Raw genomic sequence first — 27,181 nt, 5'->3', positions numbered from 1 at the left:
GCTGTGCTTCCCTTTTAAATGTAAGTTCCAATTTCATACCATCTCTTTCTTCACTCATATGAGTGTACACTTTGAGAAACAGCCAGGCCACATCTTGAATGCTTTGCTGGTTAGAAATTTCTACTGCCAGTTACCCTAAATTATCTCTCTCAAGTTCAGAGTTCCACAGATCTCTAGGGCAGGGCCAAATGCCACCAGTCTCTTTGCTAAAGCATAGGAAGAGTGACTTTTACTCCAGTTCCCAATAAGTTCATCAGTCTCCATCTGAGACCATCTCAGTTTGGACTTCATTGCCCATATCGCTATCAGCATTTTGGTCTCAACCATTGAACAAATACTAGGAAGTTACAAGCTTTCCCATATCTCCCTGTCTTCTGAGCCCTCCAAACTGTTAGACCTCTACCTGTTACCCAATTCCAAAGTTGCTACCATACTTTCCAGGTATCTTTATAGCAGTACCCCACTCTTGGTACCAATTTTCTGTATTAGTCTATTCTCACACTGTTATACAGAACTACCTGAGACTGGGTAATTCATGAAGAAAATAGGTTTAATTGACTCGTATTTCTGCGGGCTGTACAACAGCATGGCTAGGAGGTGGGGGGAAGCAAGCATTTCTTATCATGGCAGAGCAGGAGAGAGAGAGAGTGAAGGGGGAAGTGCCACACACTTTCAAACAACCAGATCTCGTGAGAACTCACTGACTATCATGAGAACAGCAAAGGGGAAGTCTGCCTCCATGATTCAGTCACCTCACAGCAGGCCCCTTCCCCAACATGAAGGGATTACAGTTCGAGATGAGATTTAGGTGTGAACACAGAGCCAAACCATACCATGGGCAAAAGTTGATTTTATAAGAAGTGAGAGAATGAGACAGGTGAACATTTTGAAGCCTTGTGTGGCAAATATTAATTAGCCAGATTTATTAAAAACTCAGCTACTTGGGAGGCTGAGGCAGGAGAATTGCTTGAACCCGGGAGGCAGAGGTTGCAGTGAGCCGAGATCATGCCACTGCACTCCAGGCTGGGCAACAAGAGCGAAATTCTGTCTCAAAAAAAAAAAAAAAACTCATAAATACATTAAGATTTTATTCACAGTGTGGTGGGTATGGTACTCAAGGCCTTTAATGGGATTTTAATAATCCAAACCTAATTCAGTCTCCAGATGACTGTGCAGTATAATGGAGGTAATGCCGCTTTACTTTTCCTTACTCAGAACATGGTCATGAAGGTCTGTTCAGGGTAGCCAGCGTGCCTTTCCCAGCACTCTTCTTTCTCTTTTGCTGGTTCTGCTTTCTCTCATTCTCTAAACATGGCTTTGGTCCTTGATTCTTTGCTCTTTGAACTGTACAATTGCTCCTTGGGGGTCAGTCAGCTGTCTCGTGGTTCAGTTATTCCTGTGTGGATGACTCTACCTGCAGCCCAGCCCTTTATTTTAAGTTTCAGGTCCCATTTATCTTTTGTCAGACATTTCTAATCTCCCTACAAATCAATATTTTTAAAAACCAGAGTCATCCCAAACCAACTGACCCTCTATATTGCCTTACTTCTTGTGGTTTTAGTCTTACAGTCTTCCAGATACTAGAGCTGCCTTTAGGCTTTTCATCATCCCTAATCCTTAGCCACCAAGTCCTGCTGAGCTTCTTTTGTAATATTTCTCTCCTGCCTCCTCCACCACACACTTGTACCACTGAGACAGTCTCTTGATTCTGCTCAGCACTTCCAGCCCAGTCTACACCCCTCTAGTTTGTCCTCCAGCCTGTTGTTTTAGGACTGTTGCAGCCTAATTATTTGAAATGAAATTTCAGTTCTTAACTTGGCATCCAGACCTTTCGTCCATTGCATTTCCAGCTTTACCTTCTAATTTCTAGCTTTACCTTCTAATTCACTTAAATGAGATACAATTTAATTAAACCATGTATTCCTTGCAGCTTCTGTGCTGTTTTTTCCACATCTCTCTCTTTCCCTATGCTGGCAAGGTAAATTTTAGAGGTGTAATGGAATTTGCAGGTGGAAGTTATGGGGATATTGATTGGCTTTAGCTTAATGTAAGGATGACCTTTCCAACAGAATTGCTATTGATGGGGTGGGGTATCATGGAAGAAGTCTACCTGTCATCTCCCAGGTCATCTACTGTCATCTCCCCTTTAAAGATCTCATCTTCCATATCTGCACATTTGGCTCCTCCTCTCTTTTGAAGCTGCTTGTTTCCATGTCCCATGACGCTAAACTTGGGGACTCCTCCCACCTCTCAGATTGTATTTTCTCTGGTTCTTTCTTTCACTCCTTTAGTGAATTTGCTTTTTCTTTTCTTCTTTTCCTGTGCTCTTTCTTGAAAAATTTCACAGCTCTTAGACTTAGTGTTTACCTTTTGAGAAAGATTCCTAAATGATAACCCCAGCCCTATGTTTAACTACACGATTTGTCTTTATTTCCAACTTCTTGCCAGATATTTCTATTTGAGTACTTTTGTGTCCAAATTTAAACTCATTTCTTTCCCTTTAAAACATGTTCTTTCCCTGAGTTCCCTGGCTGATTAGTGGCAACAGAGATTGGCAGATCTTTCTGTAAAGGGCCAGAGAGTAGTATTTTTGTCTTCGTGGGCCATAAGGTCTCAATCACAACTACTCATCTTGTAGATAATATGTTAACTAAAGGGTTGTGACTGTGTTTCAGTAAAACTTAACTTACAAAAATAGGCAGCAGCTGGCATCGGCCTTTGGGCTGCTGTTTGCTGACCCTGATCTAGGATACCCAGGCCCCAAACTCCATATTGGCCTTTTCACTGCTTTTGTTTGCTCTCTTCACATGATTATTAATTTTCACTGATTTCACCCTTAGCAAACGGTTCATACTTCTAGACCATAGCTGTCTCTCTATTCATTGATCTAGTAGACAAAATGTTCCTTTTACATGTTAATCTCTATCATTTTACATAATCAAAAACCTCTAGTGGCTCCCCTTGGCCTGCAACCTAAGGTTACAGTTCTCGGGGTGCAGCTCTTTCTACATTTTGCCTCCAGCCTTCTCTCTTACTCCTATATGGACATTCCTCCAATGACACTGATCAAGTGTGTTCTGATATTGGTTCTATCTCTTCTCACAGGGTGTTCCTGACTCAGAATGGTCTCACTTCCCACTAATTGAAACTTGCCTTCAGGCCTCAATTCAGGGTCCCACTTTCCAGGTAAAGCTTTGCCCTAGCCCAGTGATTGCTCCTCCTCTTGATCTGAATAGGGCTTTTTTTTTTTTTTTTTTTTGAGACAGCATTTCTCTCTGTCACTTAGGCTGGAATGAAGTGGTATGATCACTGCAGCCTCCAACTCCAGGGCTCAGGTGATCCTCCTGCTTCAGCCTCCCAAGTAGCTGGGATTACAAGCATGTACCACCACATCTGGCTAATTTTTTAAAATTTTTTTGTAGAGATGGGGTCTTATTATTGTTGCTTAGGCTGTTCTGGAGCTCTGGCCTGAAGTGATCTTCCTATCTTGGCCTCCCAAAATACTGAGATTACAGATGTGAGTCACCACACCCAGCACTGAATAGTGCTTTTGATGTTGCCACTGACCTATTCAGTTGAGACCGCATTGGGTTGTAATTTGTGGTGTTCCTCCCTCTCCATCTGAATTCTCAGAAGCTGTTAAGGACAGCCAAGTAGATGCTCAGATGTCATAGGTAAAGGTCATACATCGAACTCTTTGTCTTTCCTCCAGTTCTGCTTCCCCCTTGGAGTCCCTGTCTCAGTTAATGGCACCAGGGATCATCATTGCCTCGTGATTCTGACTCCTTCTCTTTCACCTCCACCCTACCTGTGTCAGTTACAAAAAGTCCAGCTGCTGCTCCCTATGTCTTTCTCCTATCTGCCCCCTCCTCTCCATCCCTTCTGCTGCTGACTTAGCTCAGGTCACCACTGTCTTTCACTCAGACCATTGGAATAGCCTTTGAACATGAATTCCCACCACCAGCTTCTCTCCCCTTATAATCCCAACAGTCATGTATCGGGATCTGACATGTAGGTATGACCTTGTAACTTTGCTGATTGAAACCCCTCAGTGGCTCCCCATTGCCCTGGGATAAGGACCAGCCTGCCAGCATGTCGTGAGGCCATTATTGATTGGATGCACTTTCCTCTGCACCCCTATTTCTGACTTGTCTCATTTACACAGCTTACATTTGATCATCTGTAACCCCTGTACATCCTCTGTGCATTTGCACATTCCCCCTCTCTGTGTAGATACCCCCCCTCCCCAGGTCCAGCTGGAAAACCATCACCTGAATTTCTAGGCATTGTACAAACGTTCCCTCTTTTGAGGAGCTTTCATCTCCTTCCCTCCAGAAGACCAAGAGGAGTAAAGGTGTTATCATAGAATAACTGTTGGGATAGAGACATAGGCTTGATCTATTTTCTAATGCCCCCTCAGATTCAGAGTCTTCCAAAGTTGGCCTGGAGACTGAGCAATGAATAATTAAGCAAACAAGTCTCTAAAACATCTTGAAATGCTTATGTATGCTAAATATGTAGTTTTGAGTTCTTGTTTTGGTTTTGCTGGAGCTTTTGCCTTCTTCCTCCATTACAATGGATGATGAGAATCAACAATGTAGAATTATTCTGGGTTAGTTTATATCTTGTTTTTAACCTGGTATCTTCAGTTTGTTAAGACATTTTTCCTTTATTGTGCGAGTTCCCCTGCAAAGAAGGCTCACTTGTGGGGCTGATGACCACTGTCTCTAGGCAACCCAGAGAGGTGTGAAAGAAAGAAGGGGGCTGTGAGGCTGCAGGGAGTATATTCCCCATCTCCAGCCAGGGTCACACCTGTCACTTCTGTTTAGTACCTCTTCCTAGTAAGGACAGTGTATGCTTCCTTTCTGGAAGGGTCTACTTAGCAGAAACGAGGAGGGGCGAGCTCATATGGAAAGTGCCTTTTTGATGTGTTCTTTGATGTGGGGGACACACATGGTGTGGAGGGGATGCACAATTACTCTTCTGTGGTTCCTCTTTCTTACTCCAGGGTCTCCTTTGCCATGAGGTCCCTAGGGACCCTTATCGGTGGAGAAGAAAAGTACCTTCTTATTTCTTTTTGGTTTTGTTTTGTTTTATGATGGGGTTTCACTTTGTCACCTGGGCTCTCCGGAGTGCAGTCTTGCAATCGTGGTTCATTGCAGCCTCGACCTCCCAGGCTCAAGTGATCCTCCCACCTCAACCTCCCAAGCAGCTGGGACTACAGGTGCATGCCACCACACCTGGCTAGTTTTTATTTTTTATAGAGATGAGATCTCCCTATGTTGCGCAGACTAATCTTGAACTCCTGGACTCAAGTGATCCTCCTGCCTTGGCCTCCCAAAGTGTTGGGATTTCAGGTGTGCCTTGGCCTCCCAAAGTGTTGGGATTTCAGTTGTGAGCCACTGCAGCCAACCCCTTCTTAGTTCTGGAGAGCAGAGTCTTGCCTGGCATCCTTGTGCTATACCAAGAGTCCTCTCCTGGTTTCCAGAGAGGACATTTGACTTCTTCAGGAGAACTCACCCCACTCCTTTTGGTCCATTAGGAGCACCAGAAGCTTTGGACCTGATGGGCTGGGCTTGGTCTCTTCAGAGCCTCTGTCCTTATTCACAGAGGAGGTATCAGGTAGGCCTTCCAGCACAGAATTACATTACCTGGGAATTTAAGTGGGAGGAATTGCAGTGGACTATTTTGAAGATCCTAAGGCATCCTTCATTTAATTTACATTTTCGATTCTTCAGATATTGGAATCAAAGATTGAGACACACACATAACACCAGAGCACACAGTAGACCATTTCTACCGTTAGCCATCTCCTTGTTAGAGAAAAAATAGTTTTGTCCTCAGAAGTATCTAACTTGACTATTTGTGATTTTTTACTATGGGCAGAAAAACTTTGAAAAATTAATTTTAATGTAAAAGAGTTTTACTTTTGCCAGATGATAACACTTCCTATGCTAGAACCTGGGGGTAATGGGATCTGACTTGAAGTAATTCTAAGTTTAAATTTATAGCAACCATGTGGGGATGTTCAGCTGGGAGGGGGAAGAATTATTGTGAGCCATAAGGATGTATTTTAGAGAGTTTCTTTAGTAGTCTTCAGATGTCTACTTGCTCTGTACAAAGTTCAGAAACTGTTTAGGACTTGGAACCTTAGAATATTAGATAGAAAAGGATTGACAGGCTTAGTCTACTCTGTTTTTGAGATGCTGAAGCCAGGTGACCTCCCCTAGTGGCAGGTAGGCAATGTCAAAGTTGTGATCATGGCTTGGGGCTCTTTTCCAACCTGCTCTCTGACCTCACATAGGATCCAGATTGAGCAGGGTAAAGGGTGGACCAAGGCTTTAATCAGTAAAGTAATAACAGTGTTTTCCTTCATTTGAAACCAGTCAGATTTGATAAGCCCTACTTTTCTGTTCAGTTTTTGCCATCATTGTTTCCTGGAAGTTTTTAATCTGTGATACCTCTTAGTATGCTTTAACACATAAAACCTAGTCTCATTGTTGTAGAGATGAAAGTAGAAAATTAGCAGGGATGTAGTATTTGCCTCTTGCAACTTCTTTTCCTTTAAACCCCTTCCCACATCGGGGGGACACATTGTGTGTCTGCAGCATGTGATGCTGACTCGGACTCTCCAGGCAGCTGACTAATGGCACCTAAACTGCCTGCTGCATTTTCCCTGCCCCAGCACAGACTTGCTTAGCAGTTCCTGCCTTGGGCCCTCATTGAGAACCATCCAGCGGCACATCAGGCTGGTGCCACTCCCAGTGGCCTTGGCAGTGAGGAGGTGAGGCGAGAGCACCCTCAGGTGCTGATGGCACAAGTCTTGCCCAGGCTCCCAGGGGAATGAGTGGTGTGATGACCTCATGTGCCAGAAGCCAGGGAAGGCATGCTTCAGGCTGAGAGAAAGCAACAGACGAACCTCAGGCAGATGCAGTCAGAGCAGCCTCAAGGGAGGCTGGTGCGGCACCAGCGTGGCATCTTCCCAGCATCTGAATGTTGGCTTGACCTTCGCTGTTTGTGTGACCTCACCCAATTCAGTAACCTCACTGAGCCTCCCTTTTTCCATCTGTGCAATGGTGATGGTAGTACTTAACTCTGCAAGCGGTGAAGGTGAGAGATAATACAGGTCAAGCACTTAGCAGTTGACCAAGCTAAAGACATAGCTGTTGTTTTTATTATTAGAAACACAGCCTCAGCCAGGCACAGTGGCTCACACCAGTAATTTTAGCACTTTGGGAGGCTGAGGCAGGTGGATCACTGGAGCTCAGGAGTTCGACACCAGCCTGGGCAACATAATGAGACCTATCTCTAAAAAAAATACAAAAATTAGCCGGGCGTGGTGGTGTGCACCCATAATCCCAGCTACACTGGAGGCTGAGTTGAGAGGTTGGCTTGAGCCTGGGAGATGGAGGTTTCAGTGAGCTGTGATTGTGCCACTGCACTCTAGCCTGGGTGACAGAGCCAGACTCTGTCTCAAAACAAAAAAACAAAAACAAACAAACAAAAAACAAGAAAAACCAATACGATCTCATTTTTCCTGTTAGGTTATTCATACAATCCTGTTAGAATTTTTTTTTCTGTAGGAATTTGAATGCTCACTTTTAAGCCTGACAGTTTCAGGTGGAAGAGAATCATGAAATGCTTTATCATGTTTTTAGGTTCGTTATTTATCCCTAGAGTAAGACTTAGGAAAGCTATAGAAAAGAGCCATCCAGCCAATAATTTGAATTTTGTCAACTTCTCTATTACAGAGGTTTGCTCAAAGCCCATAGAGTCTAGATGAACCTTCTACCTTTTCCCCCAAAATTGTTTTTTTCTTTTAATATGCTAGATCCCTTTGCTTATTCCAGGCTGAAATGAATGTTATATAGCTAGAAGTTTCCTGTCTGTGATCAATTCTAATGGCTTTTGTGAAGGGAAATGGTTGTAAATTATTACCAGTTAATTAAATGAGTGTTTCTCTTGAGTCCTTTATGCAGGCTTTTATCCAAGCCTGTTCAGAATCATGGAACATTAGAGCTAGAATATTTTTAGACAACTCTTGTTTCGTGGACAAGGAGACTTAACCATTGATATAAGTACTTGCCCAACTCCTGCAAAGTGATGCCAAGGAAAAGCAAACTTTGGCTGAGGGTGTAGGAGTAGCTGTGCTGGGGATCCAGTGGGTACATCAAGCTAACAGAGTATAATTTCTAAGCAGTGAGCCCTTGTCATCCATATGTTACCGGTATTCTTTGGAGCCATCTTGGAGTGCTTTTATTTTTTACAAAGTGCTATCATGTAGGACTATTCTGTAGTAAATATTACCATTCCTATTTTTATAGGTGAGGAAATTGAGGTGGTCAGATGACCTTAATTAGCTCTTAGATCAACTCAACAGGTATGTATTGAATGTTTACTTGGTTCAAGGAGGCTCCTTGGGAACATAGTGTCAGATCCTGCTGGAATGGAGGTTACAGACTTATTGCAAGTGATGAGATATGTGTATGAAAACGTAAGTAATTGTTCAAGGTATAGATAAGTGTTAAGATAATAATAGTTGAGCTGTGAATTTTGAGACCGGAGGGATCAATGTGAATATCAAATCCTGGCACCAGTTTCTTCCTTCTGCTCACGAAGCTGTGTCATCTTCTGTGCTTGGTGACCCATCCAACCTGTAGCCCTAGGAGCTTCTCTGGGGAGTCTTGAGTACCTGGCAGTTGTCCCAACCCTGGGAGTCATTCAGTAAAGGTTCAAATGAATGAATGGATAGGTGCAGTGAAGAGAGACAGATTTTCCAAGCAGAGAACACGGCATGAGCAAATGTGTGGCTGAGTGATAGAGCCAGGAGAGGGGCCTGACTAGGAGAGCAGGTTTTAAAAAGTGATTTTTTTCTTATTTTTATATTTTAACTCTCTAAAGTGACAATTGAAGGAAAGGAATTTTGAAAACAAAGTTTGGATAGATTAGTGGGAAGGCAGCAAAAGGGGAGCCCAAGTGGTCCTGAAAGCCAGGTGGAGCAGGGTGTTTTATTCTGAAGACTCTGGGAGGCCAGCAGAGGCTTTAGAGGGGGAAGTTGATGAGATCAGCACTTTAGAAAAGGCTGTTTTGTTTTTGGTGGGGTGTCCCATGACTGCAGGAGAAAGGATGAGGGAGGAGGCCTGCAGTGACAGGGATCCTAGAGTGATGGAGGGAACGAAGGGAAAAACAGATGGTCACGGTGCCTCAAGTCAGAGTGGCTCCAGGATTTTAAGCCTGGGAATGCAGAAGAACAGTGGTTCTAGTGATTCAGTGATGACCACTGGAAGCTTTAGGAGGAAACATGGGATTGAAGCCCTTTAAAACTGGAATTGGCCCCTTAGAGAGAATCTGGCTCAGGCTTCCCAGATGGTGGTCTCTGGTCTGGCTATATCAGAGTTACCCACAGAACTTTTAAAAACAGCAGATGCCTAGAGCTCGTTCCCTTGCCCCAGAAAATTTAAAATCAGTAGATCACCTGTGGGGCCTGGGAATCTTATATTTAATCCCTCTCTGTGATTCTTTGGCAAAAGAGGTTGAATGGCCTTCCTGATGTCACAGACTGGTCAGGACAGAGCACCAGGACCCAGGTCTTCTCTAGCATTGCTATTACTCAGCCACAGTGTGGGAGATAGGGGATAAGTTCAGATGGGGAGGCGTAATATTTGAGGCAGCGCTGATTCATGTGAATTCAACACTGATGGCTCTTTGAGGAAGGGGTTACTTGGCATGAGAACTCAAGGGTTAGATGGCTCTGAGGGTACACGTTGGGAATCATTCAGTCAAGAAATGCTTTCCCGAGTGGCTGCTGCAAACCAGGCATAGGATAGATCTTCAGGGACTCAAAAGTGTAGAACAGACTAGTAGAAACAACATAGAGAACCCTAAAGGCTGAAGTTGTATTTATGTTTTCTTCTCTGAGCTGTTTTGAGTAAATTTAGGTATAAGTTACAACGTGCGGGTTGAAATTCATTATTTTGGGTATGGATGTCCAGTTGTTCTAGCACCATTTGTTGACACTGAGTTTTTATACTTTTGTTCATTTGTCTATTTGTATAGAAGAATCACATTTTTTTAAAGACCACTGTTATCTGGGTTTCAACAAGGGCCCAGGAGTTGTTCTTTTTACCAAGAGAAGTGGTCTGTAGGGGAGGGGGTTAGTGTATTTATTGCTCCTTGAATGACTGTTATAGTAAGAATGCTAAGTGTGTTCATTTCTATGTGGGGCTACCCTAGACTCTGACCTCAGCTCTGTTCTGTTAGATACTCTGTCACTACATTAGCCAATGACATAGGTAGCCTGAGACCCTGATTTGGGGAGCCATAAAACTGAGAAGGGGAGTGAATGAACTGACTGGATTTGTGAACCAGTGAACCCTGTGACCTGGAACAAGCCAAAATATTGCAGAAAAAAAAATGAAGCACTTAGTTTTTGTGAAGGTTTTGAGCCTAACCACTGCACAAGCACAGGATGTGGGAAGCAAAGCCTTATAGCACCTAGAAAAGATGCAGAGGTTTTAGTTCATTGCAAGCTCAGCCTGGGTCACTGGGGCTTCTCAGAGTGCCCATGTATTCTCGCTGCATAAGTAAAGGGCACTGTCACTGTCAAGATCAACGTCAGTGATAATCTTGCTCTTGCTGGTGAAGGTCAGGTCACACACTCAGCCTGACTTCACCCTTTAATGGGGGTGTGGAGAAATTGGGGCATGTCAGGAGGAAACTGACCAGAATGGTGAAGGAGGAGAAAACCATGTGATACATGAAGTTGCTGAGAGTTTGAGATACCCAGGTCTATTTTATTTACTCATTTGTTCCACAAACCATTTTCTGTCCCCTTATATGCAAGGTGGGGTCTCCTTTGGGGACAGGGCATAATGACTACAACTGCGGGTTCCAGCAGTAGTCTTCATAACAGCTGTGGAGTTGCCCACCTGCCCAAAAGAGGTCTGAGAAGGTCCCCCTATACAGGTGGGTCTTGAATTGATGGACAAATGGAAGTTGGACAAAAAGGAAGAAAGGAGTTTCCAGCCAGAAAGATCACATACCCCACATCACTAGGCAATAAGCTACAGATGGGTAATGTGTAATTTTCATCATTTTGACTATATTCCCCAGTATGCTGCTTGACCCATAATGCGTTTGGTTGCTCTCTCAGAATAAATGAAATAACATACCTCCCTGGAGAGTGTACAAGAATTAAGAGATGGGGATACTGGTTGTATGCAGCTGCAGTGGTGGGAAGAGCTTAGGCTGAAAGGTAGGAAGGGGTATAGTGTCTAGGGCTATGTGCTGTGCGAAAGAATTTGGACCTTATGGACAGGAGAGGAAACACTGACGGTTTCTAAGTTAGGAAGCCATGTGGTCAGATTTTAATATTTGAAACATGTCACTGGCAGCAGCTGGAGGACAGTAGTCTGGAGATAGAAGGCAGCCAGAAGCCGTTCAGGGAGGCCAGATGAACCACGGCAGTAGGAGTGGAGCAGGGGTGGATCCAGGAGAGACTTCAAGAGTGGACGTCTTGGGATCTGAGAGCGATTGAATGTACATTTTGAGGAGCTGGGCTTCTGGCATGGCCTACTGGGTAAATACAGGGCTCAGGAGTGAGAGGAGGGCCAGGAAAGGGTGGTGTCCTGGAAGTAAGGAATGAGAGATTCATGAACAGGAAGATCTCAAGATCAGATGCAGCAGAGAGATCAACTGAGATGAAGACAGACACATCTTTGTATCTGACAGTAGGACGTCACAAAAGTTGCTGGAGCTGTTTCAGTGCTGGTGGGAGGCAGGGAGGCAGAATGCAGGGGATAGCACGGATGTTAGAAGGCATAGAGGGATGTGATAATTGTTGTCAAATATTTGACCTATTCTCTTTGGCTGACAATTTGGATATGTTTTTTGAGTGCAAATGATAGAAACCCTTACTTAAACTGGCTAAGACAAAAGGAATTTATAGGCTCAAATAACAAAAAAAAATCCCAAAGAATCAAGCAAGGCTTGATCTAGGGGTTTAAATGATGTTACGAAGAGCTGTTCTCTTTCTGTCCCACAGCTCTCCCCTCTTTGTTGGCTTCATTCTGTAGCTCAGTAGGGGGACAACACGGGTGCCAGATACTCCCAAGTTTGTGTCCTTCCAGATTGAAGTTTAGCAGAAGCGAGATCTTGTCCCTTCCTTGTAGATCCAGGATTCCTAGTTGGACCTACTTGGATTTTTGTGCTCAAACCTGAACCAGTAGCTGCTGATACCGGGTAGGGAGTTGTAATTACACTGATAGCCAGAGAGAAGGAATGTGCCTGCCCCAGGCCAGCTGTGCAGAGTTCAGTCAGTGCTCTGATCTGCTAGGCCTGGTCACATGTCCACTCTGGAGTTAGGGACAGAATCCCAGATGAGCCATTTGGACTACATGTGAGGGAGGGGTAGTTCTCAAATAAAGCTCAAGTGTTATTCCCAGAAGCTGGGATGGATGTACTAGCTAGAGACAGTGTCCACTGGAGCTGTAGAGGGCGAAACTAAGGTAAATGAGTGGAAATTATTGGTCTTGCTGCATTTGTGTTCATAGAGAAAGATCTGTCTATGTTGTACAGGAATGAAATAGGCCAGCTGTTAAGGTAGTGAGTTGGTTGACACTGGGGGGTGTTTAAGCAACTGCCGTGAATAAATGATAACAGCCCATCAGCAGTGTATAGAAGGAACGAATAACCTCTAAAGCCACATTTTTCAAACTGTTTCTCTGTGACACAGTAAGGAATACATCTTTACATTAAAATCTAGTGTACCCTTTTTTATGTATACAAAACTACACACAAAAGTTGCATGAAACAATGCTTTTCCTTACTACCTGTAGCATGTTCAGATTTTCTGTTCTGTTTTTATTCTACTTTGAAATCCCTATTGTGGGCTGGGTGTGGTGGCTCACGCCTGTAATCCCAGCACTTTGGGAGGCTGAGGTGGACAGATCTCCTGAGGTCAGAAGTTTGAGACCAGCCTAGCCAACATGGCGAAACCCCATCTCTACTAAAATTACAAAAATTAGCCAGGTGTGGTGGCATGTGCCTGTAGTCCCAGCTACATGGGAGGCTGAGGCAGGAGAATCACTTGAACCTGGGAGGCGGAGGTTGCAGTGAGCCGAGATGTTGCTACTGCACACCAGCCCGGGTGACAGAGCAAGACTCTGTCTCAAAAAAAAAAAAAAGAAAGAAATCCCCATTGTGTGCAACCCACTAAGTTGCTTTCATGTCTCTCTAAAAGTTTCAACCTGCAGTTTGTAAAACCCTGTTCTAAGGTCCAGTGTCTTACCACATCTGCCCTAGGTGGACAACACTTGAAGACCGTGTTTAAATCTGGCTTTTCCACTACAATGGGTGACATGGGTCAAAAATGCGGAAGGAAACCTGTTCTACTTGTGAGAGCTCCTGCTTCTAACTGGTGGAATCTCCTGCTGTCTGTCAGAATAGCTCCTGACCCATCTTGGGGTGGAAAGGCCTTTGTGGGCCCTCAGGGAAGTGTTGAAGGGAGTTTACGGGCTGGCTGTGGGCTGCAGGATGGCGGAGGTGGCCAGGCAGCAACTGTGCCTGTGCCAGCAGTAGTTATGTTGTGAGGTCGAATGTATGTGTATGTATGTATTCTCTGGCAGGCCTTTATATTGAAGATGAGGGAGTGGCTTTTAAAAGTAACGTATTTTTGACTTGAAACAAGTCAAGGCAGAGAGTGGAGACAATTAGAGGCTGATATCCTGTTTAGTCATCTCTCTAGAGAGCTCTATTTTCAGAGCTGTTCTATAAAGGTTCGCAAGTGGTATTAAGATAGTTAAGAGGATATTGTTAACAGTAGTCATGATGCAAGTAGCTGATTTGAACAGGGAGGTGATTTATAGTGTGGTAACCACATTGGTAACAGGTTTTATGCAGAGAAAGGGAGGGTTGTAAGGATAGGTTGTTATACAGGTTAAGCTTTCTGAATCTGAACAAAGCAGGCATCTTTTATTTTGAAAAAGTATATAATCAGGGTGTGGTGGTAACCTAGGGTAAGTCCAGTGCATTTTTGGGGGCTGTGTCATGGGTAGATACAATAAATAAATAAATAAAAATTAAATAGTACTGTTAAGAATCTTTGAGATTGGCTGGGCATGGTGGCTCTCGCCTGTAATCCCAGCACTCTGGGAGGCCGAGGCGGGCGGATGCCTGGTCTCACAAGTTCGAGACCAGTCTGGGCAACATGCCTCTCTAAGCCAGGCATGATGGCATGTGCCTGTGGTCCCAACTACTTGGGAGGCTGAGACAGGAAGATCACTTGAGCCTGGGAGGTCGAGGTTACAGTGAGTCATGATCGCATCATTGCAGTCCAACCTGGGTGACAGAGGGAGACTCTGTCTTGAAAAAAAAAAAAAAAAAACAACTTTGAGATTGTATGTGGAAGCTATGTTAGAAATGCTAGGCCAACGCCAGGCGCAGTGACTCACACTTGTAATCCCAGTGATTTGAGAGGCTGAGGTGGGAGGATTGCTTGAGCCTAAGAGTTTGAGACCTTGTCTCTACATACATACATACATACCTAGATAAGCAAGCAAGCTGGTTATGGTGGCACATGCCTATAGTCCTAGCTACTTGGGAGGCTGAGGCAGGAGGATTGCTTCAGGCTGGGAGTTCAAGGCTGCAGTGAGCTATGATTGTGCCACTGTACTCCAGCCTGGGAGATAGTGATACCCTGTCTCAAAAAAAAAAAAAAAAAAAAAAAAAAATGCTAAATAATGATGCCATAGACTTTTCAGATTGGAAGAGTGAGGCTCAGTGTGGTAAAGGACCTTGCCCAGGGTCCAGAACCAGCTGTGACAGAATCAGACTAGAGTTCTTGGCCTGGTCTAGTAGGGGGCTCTTTCCACTGTACCATGTGACTTATTTGCAGCTTATTTAAATTTAATATTTGACCGAAAATGGTCATTTGTATCTCTGCTCAAGCTTCTCTATATGCCAGGCTTCTCTTCAGATGAAAGGTCAAAGGCAGAAATGGAGCCACAGCCAAAGAAAGAGAAAAATAAAATAAAAATGGAGCCATGGGCAGAATCTGAAAAGATTTACTTAAGGACAATTGTAAATTCATATATTTGAGTCCACAAGAGCCTCACAATGCAAGGCTTAGAGGTGTTCATGGATAGTGAAGTTAGCATCCGGTAGGAAGAGGGGAGTCCGCCCACCTAAGCTAGTGGTGATCAGAACAGAGCCAGAGAGTGCTGTTCTTCCTGGGCACCATGCTGCATGGGGTCTTTAGGAAACTGGACTATGTGCAGAGGACAACACCACATGAAAAGACTTCAAGCTGCATTGCTTGCAGAATGCATGTCTTGATATTTCAGCTGATAGGTAACTTCAAGGTATGTTGATACTCCTGTGACTAATCAAGAGAAGCAGTCCGACACAGTGTCTCACGCCTGTAATCCCAGCACTTTGGGAGGCTGAGGCAGGAGGATCATTTGAAGTCAGGAGTTTGAGACCAGCCTGGCCAACATGGTGAAACCCCATCTCTACTAAAAAATACAAAAACTGATCAGATGTGGTGGCACATGCCTGTAATCCCAGCTACTCAGGAGGCTGAGGCAGGAGAATTGCTTGAACCTAGGAGATGGAGGTTGCAGTGAGCTGAGATCGTGCCACTGCACTCCAGCCTGAGCAACAAAGTGAAACTACCTCTCTCAAAAAAAAAGAAAAAAAAAAAAGAGTAGTGAATGCAAGGTTCCTAAACTTCCTTCCCCAGCGCTTCCTTAAGATTGACTAGACTTTGGTGGAAATATGTAGCAGAGACTCTTTATACCTTTTACTCCATAAAACTAAAGATTTGCAGTTGACCAAGCCACATGTATTCATTGCCTTGTATGTTGCCATTATTTCTCTATTTCATATTCTTGCCATGTGGTTTAGTAAAATGCTGCTCTTATAAGCCATATGCATAAGATATGGAGATCTCAAAAACAATTACCAAGTATGTGGATGTGCCTGTCTATATTATGACAAGCCAAAAATGGGAGAGAATAAAATTCAAGAGGAAGGAAACTGATAAAATGTGGTTTCTTTTAGATTTGCTTTTCAGTCTTTACAGTTTTTTGAGCTTTCACTTGTTTCCCTGCCACTCTACTATTTAATGAGAGACTTAAATTTATTTGATTTGTGGCTGTGATTTACACATTAGGCCTCTCTGTGATGAATTGTTTAAGGCCCACAAAAATATTTTAATACTAACATATAATCTACATTTTTTTTTTTTCTCTTTCTAGGTGGATCTTGAGCCAGAGGGGAAAGTATTTGTGGTAATAACCCTTACCGGGAGTTTCACTGAAGGTAAGAATGAGTTTTGGGTAGTTTCCAGAATACATGTAATCTTGGTTTACACTCAGTAGGAATTTCTATCATGGAAATAATAAAAAAGAGCATGTTGTAAGAGATGCTTCAAAAATCACTTTCGTAAGTTGGGCTGGCTAGTATTTTGTTGCCCAGTGGTCTGTTGGTTCAGATTGCCAAATTAAATATATTTGCTAAATCTGGCAATCTCACGTTTCATTTAACACACTCAATGAGTTTTTGTTTTTATCCAGTGTCATTGTAGCTGAATGGTTTTTGCGTCTTTTTGGTTCATGACTGTGGAACTCTACTTTACGTCTTTGGTTTTGTGCCAACCTTTTAGTTTGCCCGTGAATGTCTATGAAAGAAATTTAGGGATCCGGTTATCTTCTTTATAATCTCTATCTCATTTGTGACCTGTAAGGGATTCTGTTCTTCATCTCTGGCTACCATACTCCTTACTCCCCCATCCAGTATTTTTTAAAAATTGAGATAAAATTTATATGGGGGTGAAATGATAGATCAAAAGTGAATAATTTGAATTTTGACAAATGCATACAACTGCATAACCAACACCACAATCCAAGATACAGGACATTTCCATTATTGTGAACATTTCCCTGTACCCTTTTTCAATCCCCTGCTCCCAAAGGCAATATGTAAAGTGCTTTATTTCACCACAGGTTAGTTTTACCTACTCTAGAAGTTCATATACATGGAATTATACGGTATATTCTCTTTTATGTCTGGTTTCTTTCACTCAGCATAGTTTTTTTTTTTAATTTTAATTTTTATTATTATACTTTAGGTTTTAGGGTACATGTGCACAATGTGCAGGTTTGTTACATATGTATCCATGTGCCATGTTGATTTCCTGCACCCATTAACTCGTCATTTAGCATTAGGTATATCTCCTAATGCTGTCCCTCCCCCTTCCCCCAACCCCACAACAGTCCCCGGAGTGTGATGTTCCCCTTCCTGTGTCCATGAGTTCTCATTGTTCAATTCCCACCTATGAGTGAGAACATGCGGTGTTTGGTTTTTTGTCCTTGCGATAGTTTACTGAGAATGATGTTTTCCAGTTTCATCCATGTCCCTACAAAGGACATGAACTCATCATTTTTTATGGCTGCATAGTATTCCATGGTGTATATGTGCCACATTTTCTTAATCCAGTCTATCGTTGTTGGACATTTGGGTTGGTTCCAACTCTTTGCTATTGTGAATAGTGCCGCAATAAACATACGTGTGCATGTGTCTTTATAGCAGCATGATTTATAGTCCTTTGGGTATATACCCAGTAATGGGATGGCTGGGTCAAATGGTATTTCTAGTTCTAGATCCCTGAGGAATCGCCACACTGACTTCCACAATGGTTGAACTAGTTTACAGTCCCACCAACTCACTCAGCATAGTTTCTAGAAGATTCATATCATTGTGTATATCAGTATTTTTTTCATTTTATTTCTGAGTAGTATCCCATTATGTAAATGTAGCATCCATTTGTTTACCCATTCTCCTCTTGGTGGACTTTTGGGGTTTTTCCTGTTGTTGTCTATTATGAATAATGCTTTTATTAACCTTCTTACACATAAATTTTTCTGGACATAACACTTTCATTTATCTTGGGTGATTATATAGGAGTGGAATTGCTGGGTAATAAAGTAGGTGTGTGTGTAACTTCAGAAGAAACTTCCAAATGGTTTCCAAAGTGGTTTTATTACACTCCCACCAGCAACGTATGAGAGTTCCAATTACTTCATATCCTCATTAACACTTTCTATGGCCATTGCTTTTCATCATAGACATTCTAGTGGGTACAAAATTATATCCTGTGGGTAAATTTGCATTTCCCTGATGGTGAGCACTTTCTCACATGCTTATTGGCCATTTGTTTGTTTATTTGATAATTTCCAGTTCCAGTCTTTTGTCCTATTTTCTAAAATTGGATTTGTCTTTTTATTATTGATTTAGAGGAATGCTTTATGTTTTCTGGATATGAGTCCTTTGTGAGAAACAGGTATTCTGATTGCTTTTTCCCAGTCTGTGGCTTGCCTTTTCATTTTCTTAATGGTGTCTTTGAGCAAAAGTTTTAAATTTCTATGAAGTTCAATTTATTAGTCTCATCTTTTGTAGTTCATATGTTTTATGTCTTAAGAGATCTCTCTGTCATAGGGTCACAAAGATATTCTCCTGTTTTTTTTTTTTAAGAAGCAAATAGTTTTATGTTTTATGTTTAGGTCTGTGTGCCTTCTTAAATTGATATTTGTGTGTGATGTTACAGAGAAGTTGAAACATTTTGTTTTCAATACACTAATGCAGTTGTTCTAGCACCATTTATTGAAAAGTCTCCCCTGACCCCTTGAATCACCGTGGAACCTTTGTTGACAATCAATTAACCACCATATAATGTGGGTCTGTTTCTGGATTATCTGTTCTGTCCTGTTGATCTATTTGTCCATCTGATCTCTCTTTCTTTTCTCTACATTATGCCACTATTACACTGTCTCATTACTGTTTCTTTATAATGAGTCTTATGGTTACATAGTATGAGCCCTCCAACTTCGTTCTTTTTTGTACGTTTAAGGTTATTTTAGCTATTCTCGGTATTTTGCAATTTGATGTCAGTTTTAGAGTCAGCTTATATATTTCCAGACAAAATCCTGCTGTATTTTGAATTGAAATTGCATTGGATCTATAGATCAGTTTGAGGGGAATTAACATCTTAACAATCTTAAGTATCTTTAAACCCATCTGTAGTCAAATTAGTCAATTCTGTAGTCCTTGGACATGGCCTTTGCTCATAAGGCATAGCCACTGTGAGGTTTCAGTAGAAATCCCACGGTGTTTTAAGCCCATTAATTTTATGGCACTCAAGCTTCTAACTCTTTCTCCTATGGGTGGGAAACAGCTGAAATCTCAGTTCCTATCTTTCAGCATCCTAGCTCTTGCTCCTGTCTGGACCTCTTAGAGTTTCCCTTGCACATGCACAGTTTAGAAAGATGTGAAGACTTGAAGAGTTTACATATGTGGAGGTTCTTCTTTCTGTGGCCCCATCTTTCCAGGCTTTCTCTCCTCAATATCCAGTCATCTGGTAGTCTTGAATTTTGTCAATTCTGTCTTCGAGCCAGTAAAACTGTGGTTCCATATTGAGTTCTATTTACCCAACCCTGCACAACCTGGGGAATAATCTGGAGAAAAGCCCTACAAATGTGGGTCTCACCATTAATGCGGTTTCCCTCCTTCACGTGTCAAATTCTCTCTAGTTTGTGCGTGTTTTTGGTTGTTCTCTCACATCATCAACTAGTTGTTTAAAATATTATTTTCCAGGTATTTTAATCGTTTGGTGGGAGGGTTGGTCCATATCAAGCTACTTCACCATTACTAAAACCTCATGAAGATTTTTAAGCATGTGGCTTAATGGTTTGTATTTTTGGTATTGGCATTTTGCAAAATTGGTTACACTTTCTTTGAGAAATAGTTTTCTTCACTCCTTTCAGCCAACCATTCCCATTCATGTGGGTGAATTGTTTTAATGTTAAAGTTTTTCAATATATCGTCTCCATTATTAAATCTTGTCTTTTTGCACAAACCTGGATTTAGCAGAAACCTGGAATACTAGACATAAAAAAAAAAACTGTCCAGGTTACAGTGTGGGGGGGAGGTGTTCTGCCTGCTCTAAGGTCTTTTTGCTTTGCTTGGTATCTTTTATGTACAGAGAAAAATGAGTCTGTTCCTTGCCTAGTCAAATAAAATGAATGTAGTATTATGGAACATTGTTGATAAAACATTCTCATCCTGCACGTAGAACATGGATCAGCTATGGTAGAAAGAAACACAGCAGTGAGAAAGAGGCCAGGAGGAGGAGTGGGTAAGATTCTCTCTCATTCAAGCTGAATCAACTCTCTGCATTAAGTTACAAGGGACCATTGAAGTCAAACAATGCATGTTAGACCAGGTCTGATTGTGCCATAATCATTACATGACTTTTTTAGAGCCATGCCAACTCTCTAGGTCTAAATGCTCACCAAATACATCTGGTTGTTCTCATTGTATTTATTTCTTAGTTTCAGTGATGATAAGAATGAAATGGTAAGTCATACGTGTGGTGAGTTCTTACTAGGTCATTGCAATTGTTTCTTTCAGAGCTGACCCTGGGTAAAATTGTGAGATGAGTTGAGTTTATCTTTGGTAATTCCATCTTTGCTTTAAGCTAGTCCTTTCTCTCTGCCTACAGTTGTCTCTTACTGCAGCAAGAAGGCCAGTGGTCCCTGTCCAGAAAGAGTTGCTGATAAGGAAGACAGTGAATTCATAGGCTAATTCACACTACAGTGATAGAGATTGATGTCATAGTACTGTAATCCTCTTAGGTGTGTTTGCATATTTTAAAAGATGCTGGAAGAGCTGCTTTATCCATGAGAAATAGACTTTTAATGCTGAAATTTTAATATTGAAATCTATGGGTGGGGTATATTTTAGGAACCCCAGATCTGTTCTCTGTGTCTCAGTGCGTGCATTGTTTTTTCAGTTTGGCTCCTAGACTGGGGCTCAGCTTGAGCTTGCACGTTGCTGCTGCCTTTAAAACACAGCTCCCTTGTCACATGCAGAGGACGTGATGGCTGCCTGTCTGTTTGTGTTAAGTAAGAAGGAAATGGAGCCCCCCCACCCCCCCATGTGCCTGCCACAGCTGTGGCAGCAACCTGGACCTGGCACTGCGAGCATGTCCCTAGCTTGGCCTCGCTCCTGGAAGCCACCTTAGATTATGCCCAGCCATAATATGACAGGTTGGCTGGTGCAACATTTGGAGCTCTGGTTCCCATCTTGGATGCTGAAAGCCTTCATGGAAAAGAAGCGTAAGGTCAGGCCTGCCCAGTGTGTTTTGGACTGTGAAAAGGGCATTGTCCTGGAATCCTGGAGGCACTGTCAAAGCTCAGGAAATGTTGGCTGATCCTCTGTCTGTCTCACGGGGTTGTCTTGAAGGTCAGATGATATAATATATGGGGAAGTTCTTTGCAAACTGTAAAGTACTTTATGAAGGTATGTTAGTGGGATTTTCATTTCCATGTTCCTATTGTCACAGCAAGGAGATCCCAGTCATTTCCCCTACCCCTGCCCCAGGACCATCTTGTATACTCAGCGGGTTTGTTTTATCTTAACATTGACTTTATGGCCAGGCGTGGTGTCTCACACCTGTAATCCCAGCACTTTGGGAGGCTGAGGCAGGCAGATCGCTTGAGCTCAGGAGTTTGAGACCAGCCTGGGCAACATGGTGAAATACCATCTCTACAAAAAATACAAAAATTAACCAGGTGTGGTGGTGCACACTTGTAGTCTTAGCTACTCAGGAGGCTGAGGTGGGAGGATTGCCTGAGCCTGGGAAGTGGAGGTTGCAGTGAGCTGAGATCGTGCCACTGCACTCCAGCTTGGGTGACAGAGTGAAACCTTGTTTCAGAAAAAAAAAAAAAAAAAAAAAAAGGAAAAGACTTTATTTTATACACAAAGCCTCAAGAATTTCATGGACAGTGACTAGCATAATGTTGGCTTATCTCCATGCCTGTTTTCATGATCTCCTGTGCGGGTTCTGCCATAAGCTCAGATTCTATAATCTCAAAGCTCTCCTTTAAAAAAAATTACTTAAATTGGACTGTGGTCTGTGATACACAGGACTGATATTGGGGCTACTGACTGCTACTTACCTCATTCTGTCTCATTTTTTTTTTCATTAATTATACTGAGTTAGCTCAGGCAAAACTGTTAAATGTAAGACATGATTGAGAAATGACATGAGAAAAACCTGCTGGGTGCAGACCTGTAATCACATCATAGATGCTGGAGAGATAAAGATGAACAAGACATAGACACTCTCCTAGGAGCTCATGGGAGGGAAGGCAGATACGTACTATGTATGCAATGCAGGGAGCCAGGTCCCATGGCAGGAATAAGCCTAGTGCATAGTGTTGGCACATGGGACTATGTAATCAATTTGGCCAGGAGGGTTTAGAGAAAGCTTTTCCGGGGAGGTGATGTTTAAAGCAAGTCTGAATGATAAGTGGGACTGTGCCTAGAGGGGAACAGAGTTCAAGAGAGGGAGACAGTTTGTACAAGAAACGAAAAGGAGTGTGGAGGTGCTGAAGATTGGGGAGTGGGATGGGGGGATGTGGCCAGAGATTTGGGAGGGCTTATGTGTGGACTTGCCCAGGACATGCTCAATTTGTTGGTTACACCAGAATAATTATACAACAGTGCCACTCTTCACTTTCAAAAGGGTGCCAGGTCAGACAATAAATTGCATGTTCACACCACTTCTAGGCTAATAGAAATGATAAGATACCAGTGAATGGTTTTAAGCAGAGATCTGATTTGGTGGCAATAAGTTCAAGGGTGGGGAAGGGGTGTTAGTTCATAAGACTAGATTTAAGGTGTGGAGAACCATTATAGAGACTTGAAAGGTTGTCTCAGGGCAAGATTATTAGGGCCTGAATTAGGTTGGAATATGTAGGGGTGGAGAGGAGGGGGACAGCTTTGAGAGATGTCTGTGTAGTAAAATCAATAGGAATTAGCAATCCACTGGATGTGGGGGATGAAGAAAGAGGTGTCTCAGATGATGCTCAGATGGTGCCTCAGAGTCATTTACCAGGGTAGAAACTGGGAGAAGATGATGAATTCAGCTTTGGACAAGTGGAGTTTGGGGTGCTTGTGGGAAATCTAAGTTGCAATGTCTGGGAGAAATTGGAAATAAGATTCCAGAGTTTGGCAAGATGCCTGGGCCTGAGATGTAGCTCCAGGTGCCAGGTGGAAGACAGGCACATGGATAAAGAGGCCCAATGAGAAGATTTAGCAAGAAAACCAAGGTTGACCAGCAGCAGAACTCTGTGGAGCATCAAGATTTAAGTACTTTGGCTCATGAATTATAATTTATCAAACCAACCAAACTATGCTGAAGGTTTACTTAATGAACACCCATTTTGCTAAGATATTACTTGTGCAGTAGTATCTGAGTGCTTGCTGTATGCCAGGGACTGTTTCACCAGATTGTTTACCGTCTTCCAAATTGGCACCAAAATGTTTGATAATGAAGTTAGAAGAAAGAACAGAACACAAAAGGCTTTGAAAAGTAACGTTTGCATTGGTGGTAACAGTGGTTTCTTCAAAGTTTGGTGATACAGTGTGCTGTGTGCAGGTTTGTGCCTAATGCTGGGGTAAAAAGAACAGATGAACCTACTCAAAACCTACAGTGAGGGGTCTTCACTGAACTTAGATAGAACAAGAAAAACTCTTTTACAATCATTGCTTTGTGGAAGTCTCTCACAGAGCTCAAGGCTTATAAAATTATCAACTGAATCAGAAACCCCTCACCATTGTTCATCTTGTTAAAGGTGTCACTCTCCATCTGTGCAGAATTCCCCTAGGCACTGAGGTAGAAGTAGAAGTGATTTATTATTTTGAAAAAGCTGCCTAATGTCAATCTTTATTCTAACTAAGCCTTCCTGGAGCTAAGAACTGGATCTGAAGTCTGATCAAATTGAAATTTATTATAGTGATGAAACAGCCCTGGATTTTTAATGCAGCCTTCAGATGCCATCATTGTTGCCATGTGTATGATTGTCACTATGTTGGACTAATTTTTATCTGGAAGAGTGGAGTGGTAAAAAAAAGAATAGATTGAAACAATGGAAACTGAAGAAAATGCACTCAACTAAATTCATAACTGCTTTAATTGGAAGAGAAACAACAGAAAGAAATTGAAGTATGACATCATCTAAAGATGTAACTGGATTATTATGCTACTAAGAAATATGGTGAAAGATTTTACGATTTGAAGAGAACATAGTTTGCAGTAAATGAAGTTTGCTTGGACTCAGGGAACCACAAACTTAAATGGTTGGCCCACAAATAAAAAACCAGACATGATGTGTCTCCTGATGGAAGCCCACACAACATCGTGATCTTGCCAAAAAGTAGAGGTAGTTTTGCCCAAAAATCAAGCCTTAGACCAGTCAGGCTTCCAGATCCAACCACCAGTTAAGAGGAAATACAGGGGACAGAGGAGCATTTTAAATTACACTATGGGATGTAATCAGCAAAATGCAGACTGTGGAAAAATTTTACAGGAAAATAGGCTTGGTTTCTTCTACCAAGCACTGGAAGAAAAAAGTAAAGGGAAGAGAACCAAAATAACAAGAGAGAGGCATATTAATCATTTGCAATATATGGGCCACGTTTTATCCCAGTTCAAACACAAATTATAAAAGAAACATTAACTCCCAGGAGGCAAGTGAAGAAATGGAAACCGTGCCTGGATCTGTGAGGATATTACAGAATTGTTGATGTTATTTAGGTGTGATTGTGGTATTGTGGTTACTTAAAATAAAAAGAACATCCATTAGAAATACACTTAAAAATATTTACTGATGATATGATATGACATCTGGGCTTTACTTGAGAATAATGCAGAGGTGGGCAGAGGAGATGGGATAGAATTGAAACCCGATTAGCCATGAGTTGTTTACTGAAGCTGGGTGATAATTATATGTTGCATGTGGTTTATTATACTATTCTACTTTTGCATGTATTTGAAATTTTCATTAATAAGTTAAAAAGTAAAATAAAATGACAAATTTCAAGAATATCTGCCTCTTAAACAAAAACCAGAATCTGGGTTATGACATCAAAATGATGCTTGAACTTGAACATTTTACCTCTTTTCACTTACAAATTAAAGCTGGAGGGTTTTTTAATGTATGTATTTTATCCATGATTCTTAGTTTTTATGTATTATGAAAAGGTAAGTTAAAAATTTTAAATGATTATAAAGTACTGTGCTTCAGAAAGACTTTTTTTTAAAGTGCTAAATAAATAATAAGCTGTGAGTCAAAGACTGCAGGTAGGAAGAGGTGAGTAAGATAATTCCTTTTGTTCCATCATAAAGTTCTCACTCACAGTGAATGACAAGTAGATTATCTCCTACTAACAATTACATAACATTTTGCAGTTGCGAAGTTTAATTTTAAGGTAGTTTCCTAAAAGAATAAAGTAAATCAGAAAGATTAATGGTAGAAGTATCTTTATAAAGATAGTAAGACAAAGGTTCTTAGTGTGCTTGTTTCTTCCCCAGAGTTCCCAAGGCAAACATAAAGGTATTCTATTTTGTACCAGTTTTGGGGGAAGAAAAACTTCCTCAAAAACAAAACCTTGACAAAGAATTTGTTATTTGTGATTTTGAAGCTTGTTTAGGAAAAAAAGGCCTTTTACTTCTGCTAAAACCTTGAATTGTTCCTTATTTGAGACATTTAATATATAACTTGGAAAAGATATGCATTTCTCCTGGGGAGACGATGGAAAGGCACTTGAATTTTGGCATCTGCTTTTTCTGTCTACTAAGGCAGTGTACAATGGTGCAGAATAAGAGTCTGATCTTTTTCTTTTTGTCCCATTGCCTCAGTTTTTAGCTCACATTTCTTGTCTCAAGCCCACAGGTTTACAAATAATTATGTTCTCTGCGAAGTCATGTGGCACATGGACCAGCAAGGCAGATGAAGCATGTGTTACTGCTTTGAAGCTGCAGCCCACAGTTACCCCCTGTATCAACACTTCAGATGCATGTCATTTCTAAAGAGAAAAAGTGATCTCTGATGGTAGTTGATTTATAGCATTCCTTTCTCAGATTTTCAAGCCTGGTGACAAGTTGTTGATTTAATTTTTTAAAAACTTAGCTTTTAAAAAATTTATTCTTTTGGCATATTAACTTGAAGAATGAGTGACCACTTTAGCTTTTGTGTTTGTTTTTTGCTGGTCTAAGCAGTTGTGGCTATCAGGTTGAAGACAGGGTAGGAGAGAAAGAAAGGAATTGAGGGAGTAGGAGAATAGGAACTGGAAAGGGACGAATGATGTTTTTAAAGGATTGAGACTAATTGTCCCTTGTCATAGATGCTCTCTCCTCTTCTCCATAATATCTAGTTCATTTGTTGAATGCCTTCTGAGGACCAAACACTGGAGTTGGCTTGTAATTTAGCAGATAGCAATGGGAGCCCTCATTTTATTTTCTGGTAGCAGGATAGCCTCTTACCTAGTAATTGAGTACCTCTACGTGTTCATACCATGCTATACATTATTCCATTTTCTCTCTATAACAAATTTCTGAGGCTATTGTAATTCTCAGTATGCAAATGGTGAACCAGACTCAGAGATGCTAATTTGCTATGGTCTTTCCTGGATAGTAAGTGCCAGAGCCCAGACACAAGCTCAGATTGCAATTCTGAGGTCCAAGATCTTTCTACACCATCCAGCTATCTGAGGAGTTGGGGGTGGGGCGGGGGCAGCATTTTGGTTTTTTTCTTTATTCCATCTTAGAGGAAAACTGTCCTCAGGATAGCATAATCCCACCCTCCGGAGAGTCTTGTCTTTTGGGATGATGTCTTTTTGCAAGGCTTCCCTTGAGTTCCTCCTCCTTAAACCAGAGGACCAACATTCACCGAGGAAAGGTGCAGCATTCTCAGACATCAGGCATGGATGGGCCAGAAAGCTCTAGGCAGATTGAGTTTAAGATTTGCTCAAGTTTTGTTGTCAGTAGGTTCTCTTAATGTACATCTTAAGCTAGAACTCAGAAGATAAAAATACAATCAGTGAGTTCAGCATAGGTATGATAGCTCTATTTGCCTTTTTATACCCCAGTCGTCATTGGCTTCACCGTACCTACTTCTCTTATTTTGACTGACTATGAGTGAAAAAACTAGGTGGTGGCTTTGTTGGAAATTTTAAAATTCATTCTCAAAGTGTGATCCTGCAGACTTCTGAGAGTTCCAGAGACATTTTCAGGAATTCTGCAGTTCCAAACTGTTTTCCTTATAATACGAAGATTTTA

The 27,181-nt window shown here is 41.8% G+C and overlaps 1 protein-coding gene across 4 annotated transcripts in view; it reads left to right on the top strand.

Annotated features, from left to right (window-relative positions):
- The window catches only part of PRKCH (protein kinase C eta), a 262,819-nt gene that overhangs the window by 52,555 nt on the left and 183,083 nt on the right, over positions 1-27,181 (top strand). For all 4 annotated transcript variants that reach the window (XM_058429459.1, XM_032179336.2, XM_058429461.1 and 1 more), the window contains exon 2: positions 16,257-16,320. In XM_058429459.1, the coding sequence (XP_058285442.1) occupies positions 16,257-16,320 (64 nt within the window). The remainder of the gene's footprint in view (positions 1-16,256; positions 16,321-27,181) is intronic.

Source organism: Hylobates moloch, unplaced genomic scaffold (genome assembly GCF_009828535.3).
Source record: "Hylobates moloch isolate HMO894 unplaced genomic scaffold, HMol_V3 SCAFFOLD_16, whole genome shotgun sequence".
NCBI lineage: Eukaryota > Metazoa > Chordata > Mammalia > Primates > Hylobatidae > Hylobates > Hylobates moloch.
This window is presented reverse-complemented; position numbering and strand designations above follow the sequence as displayed.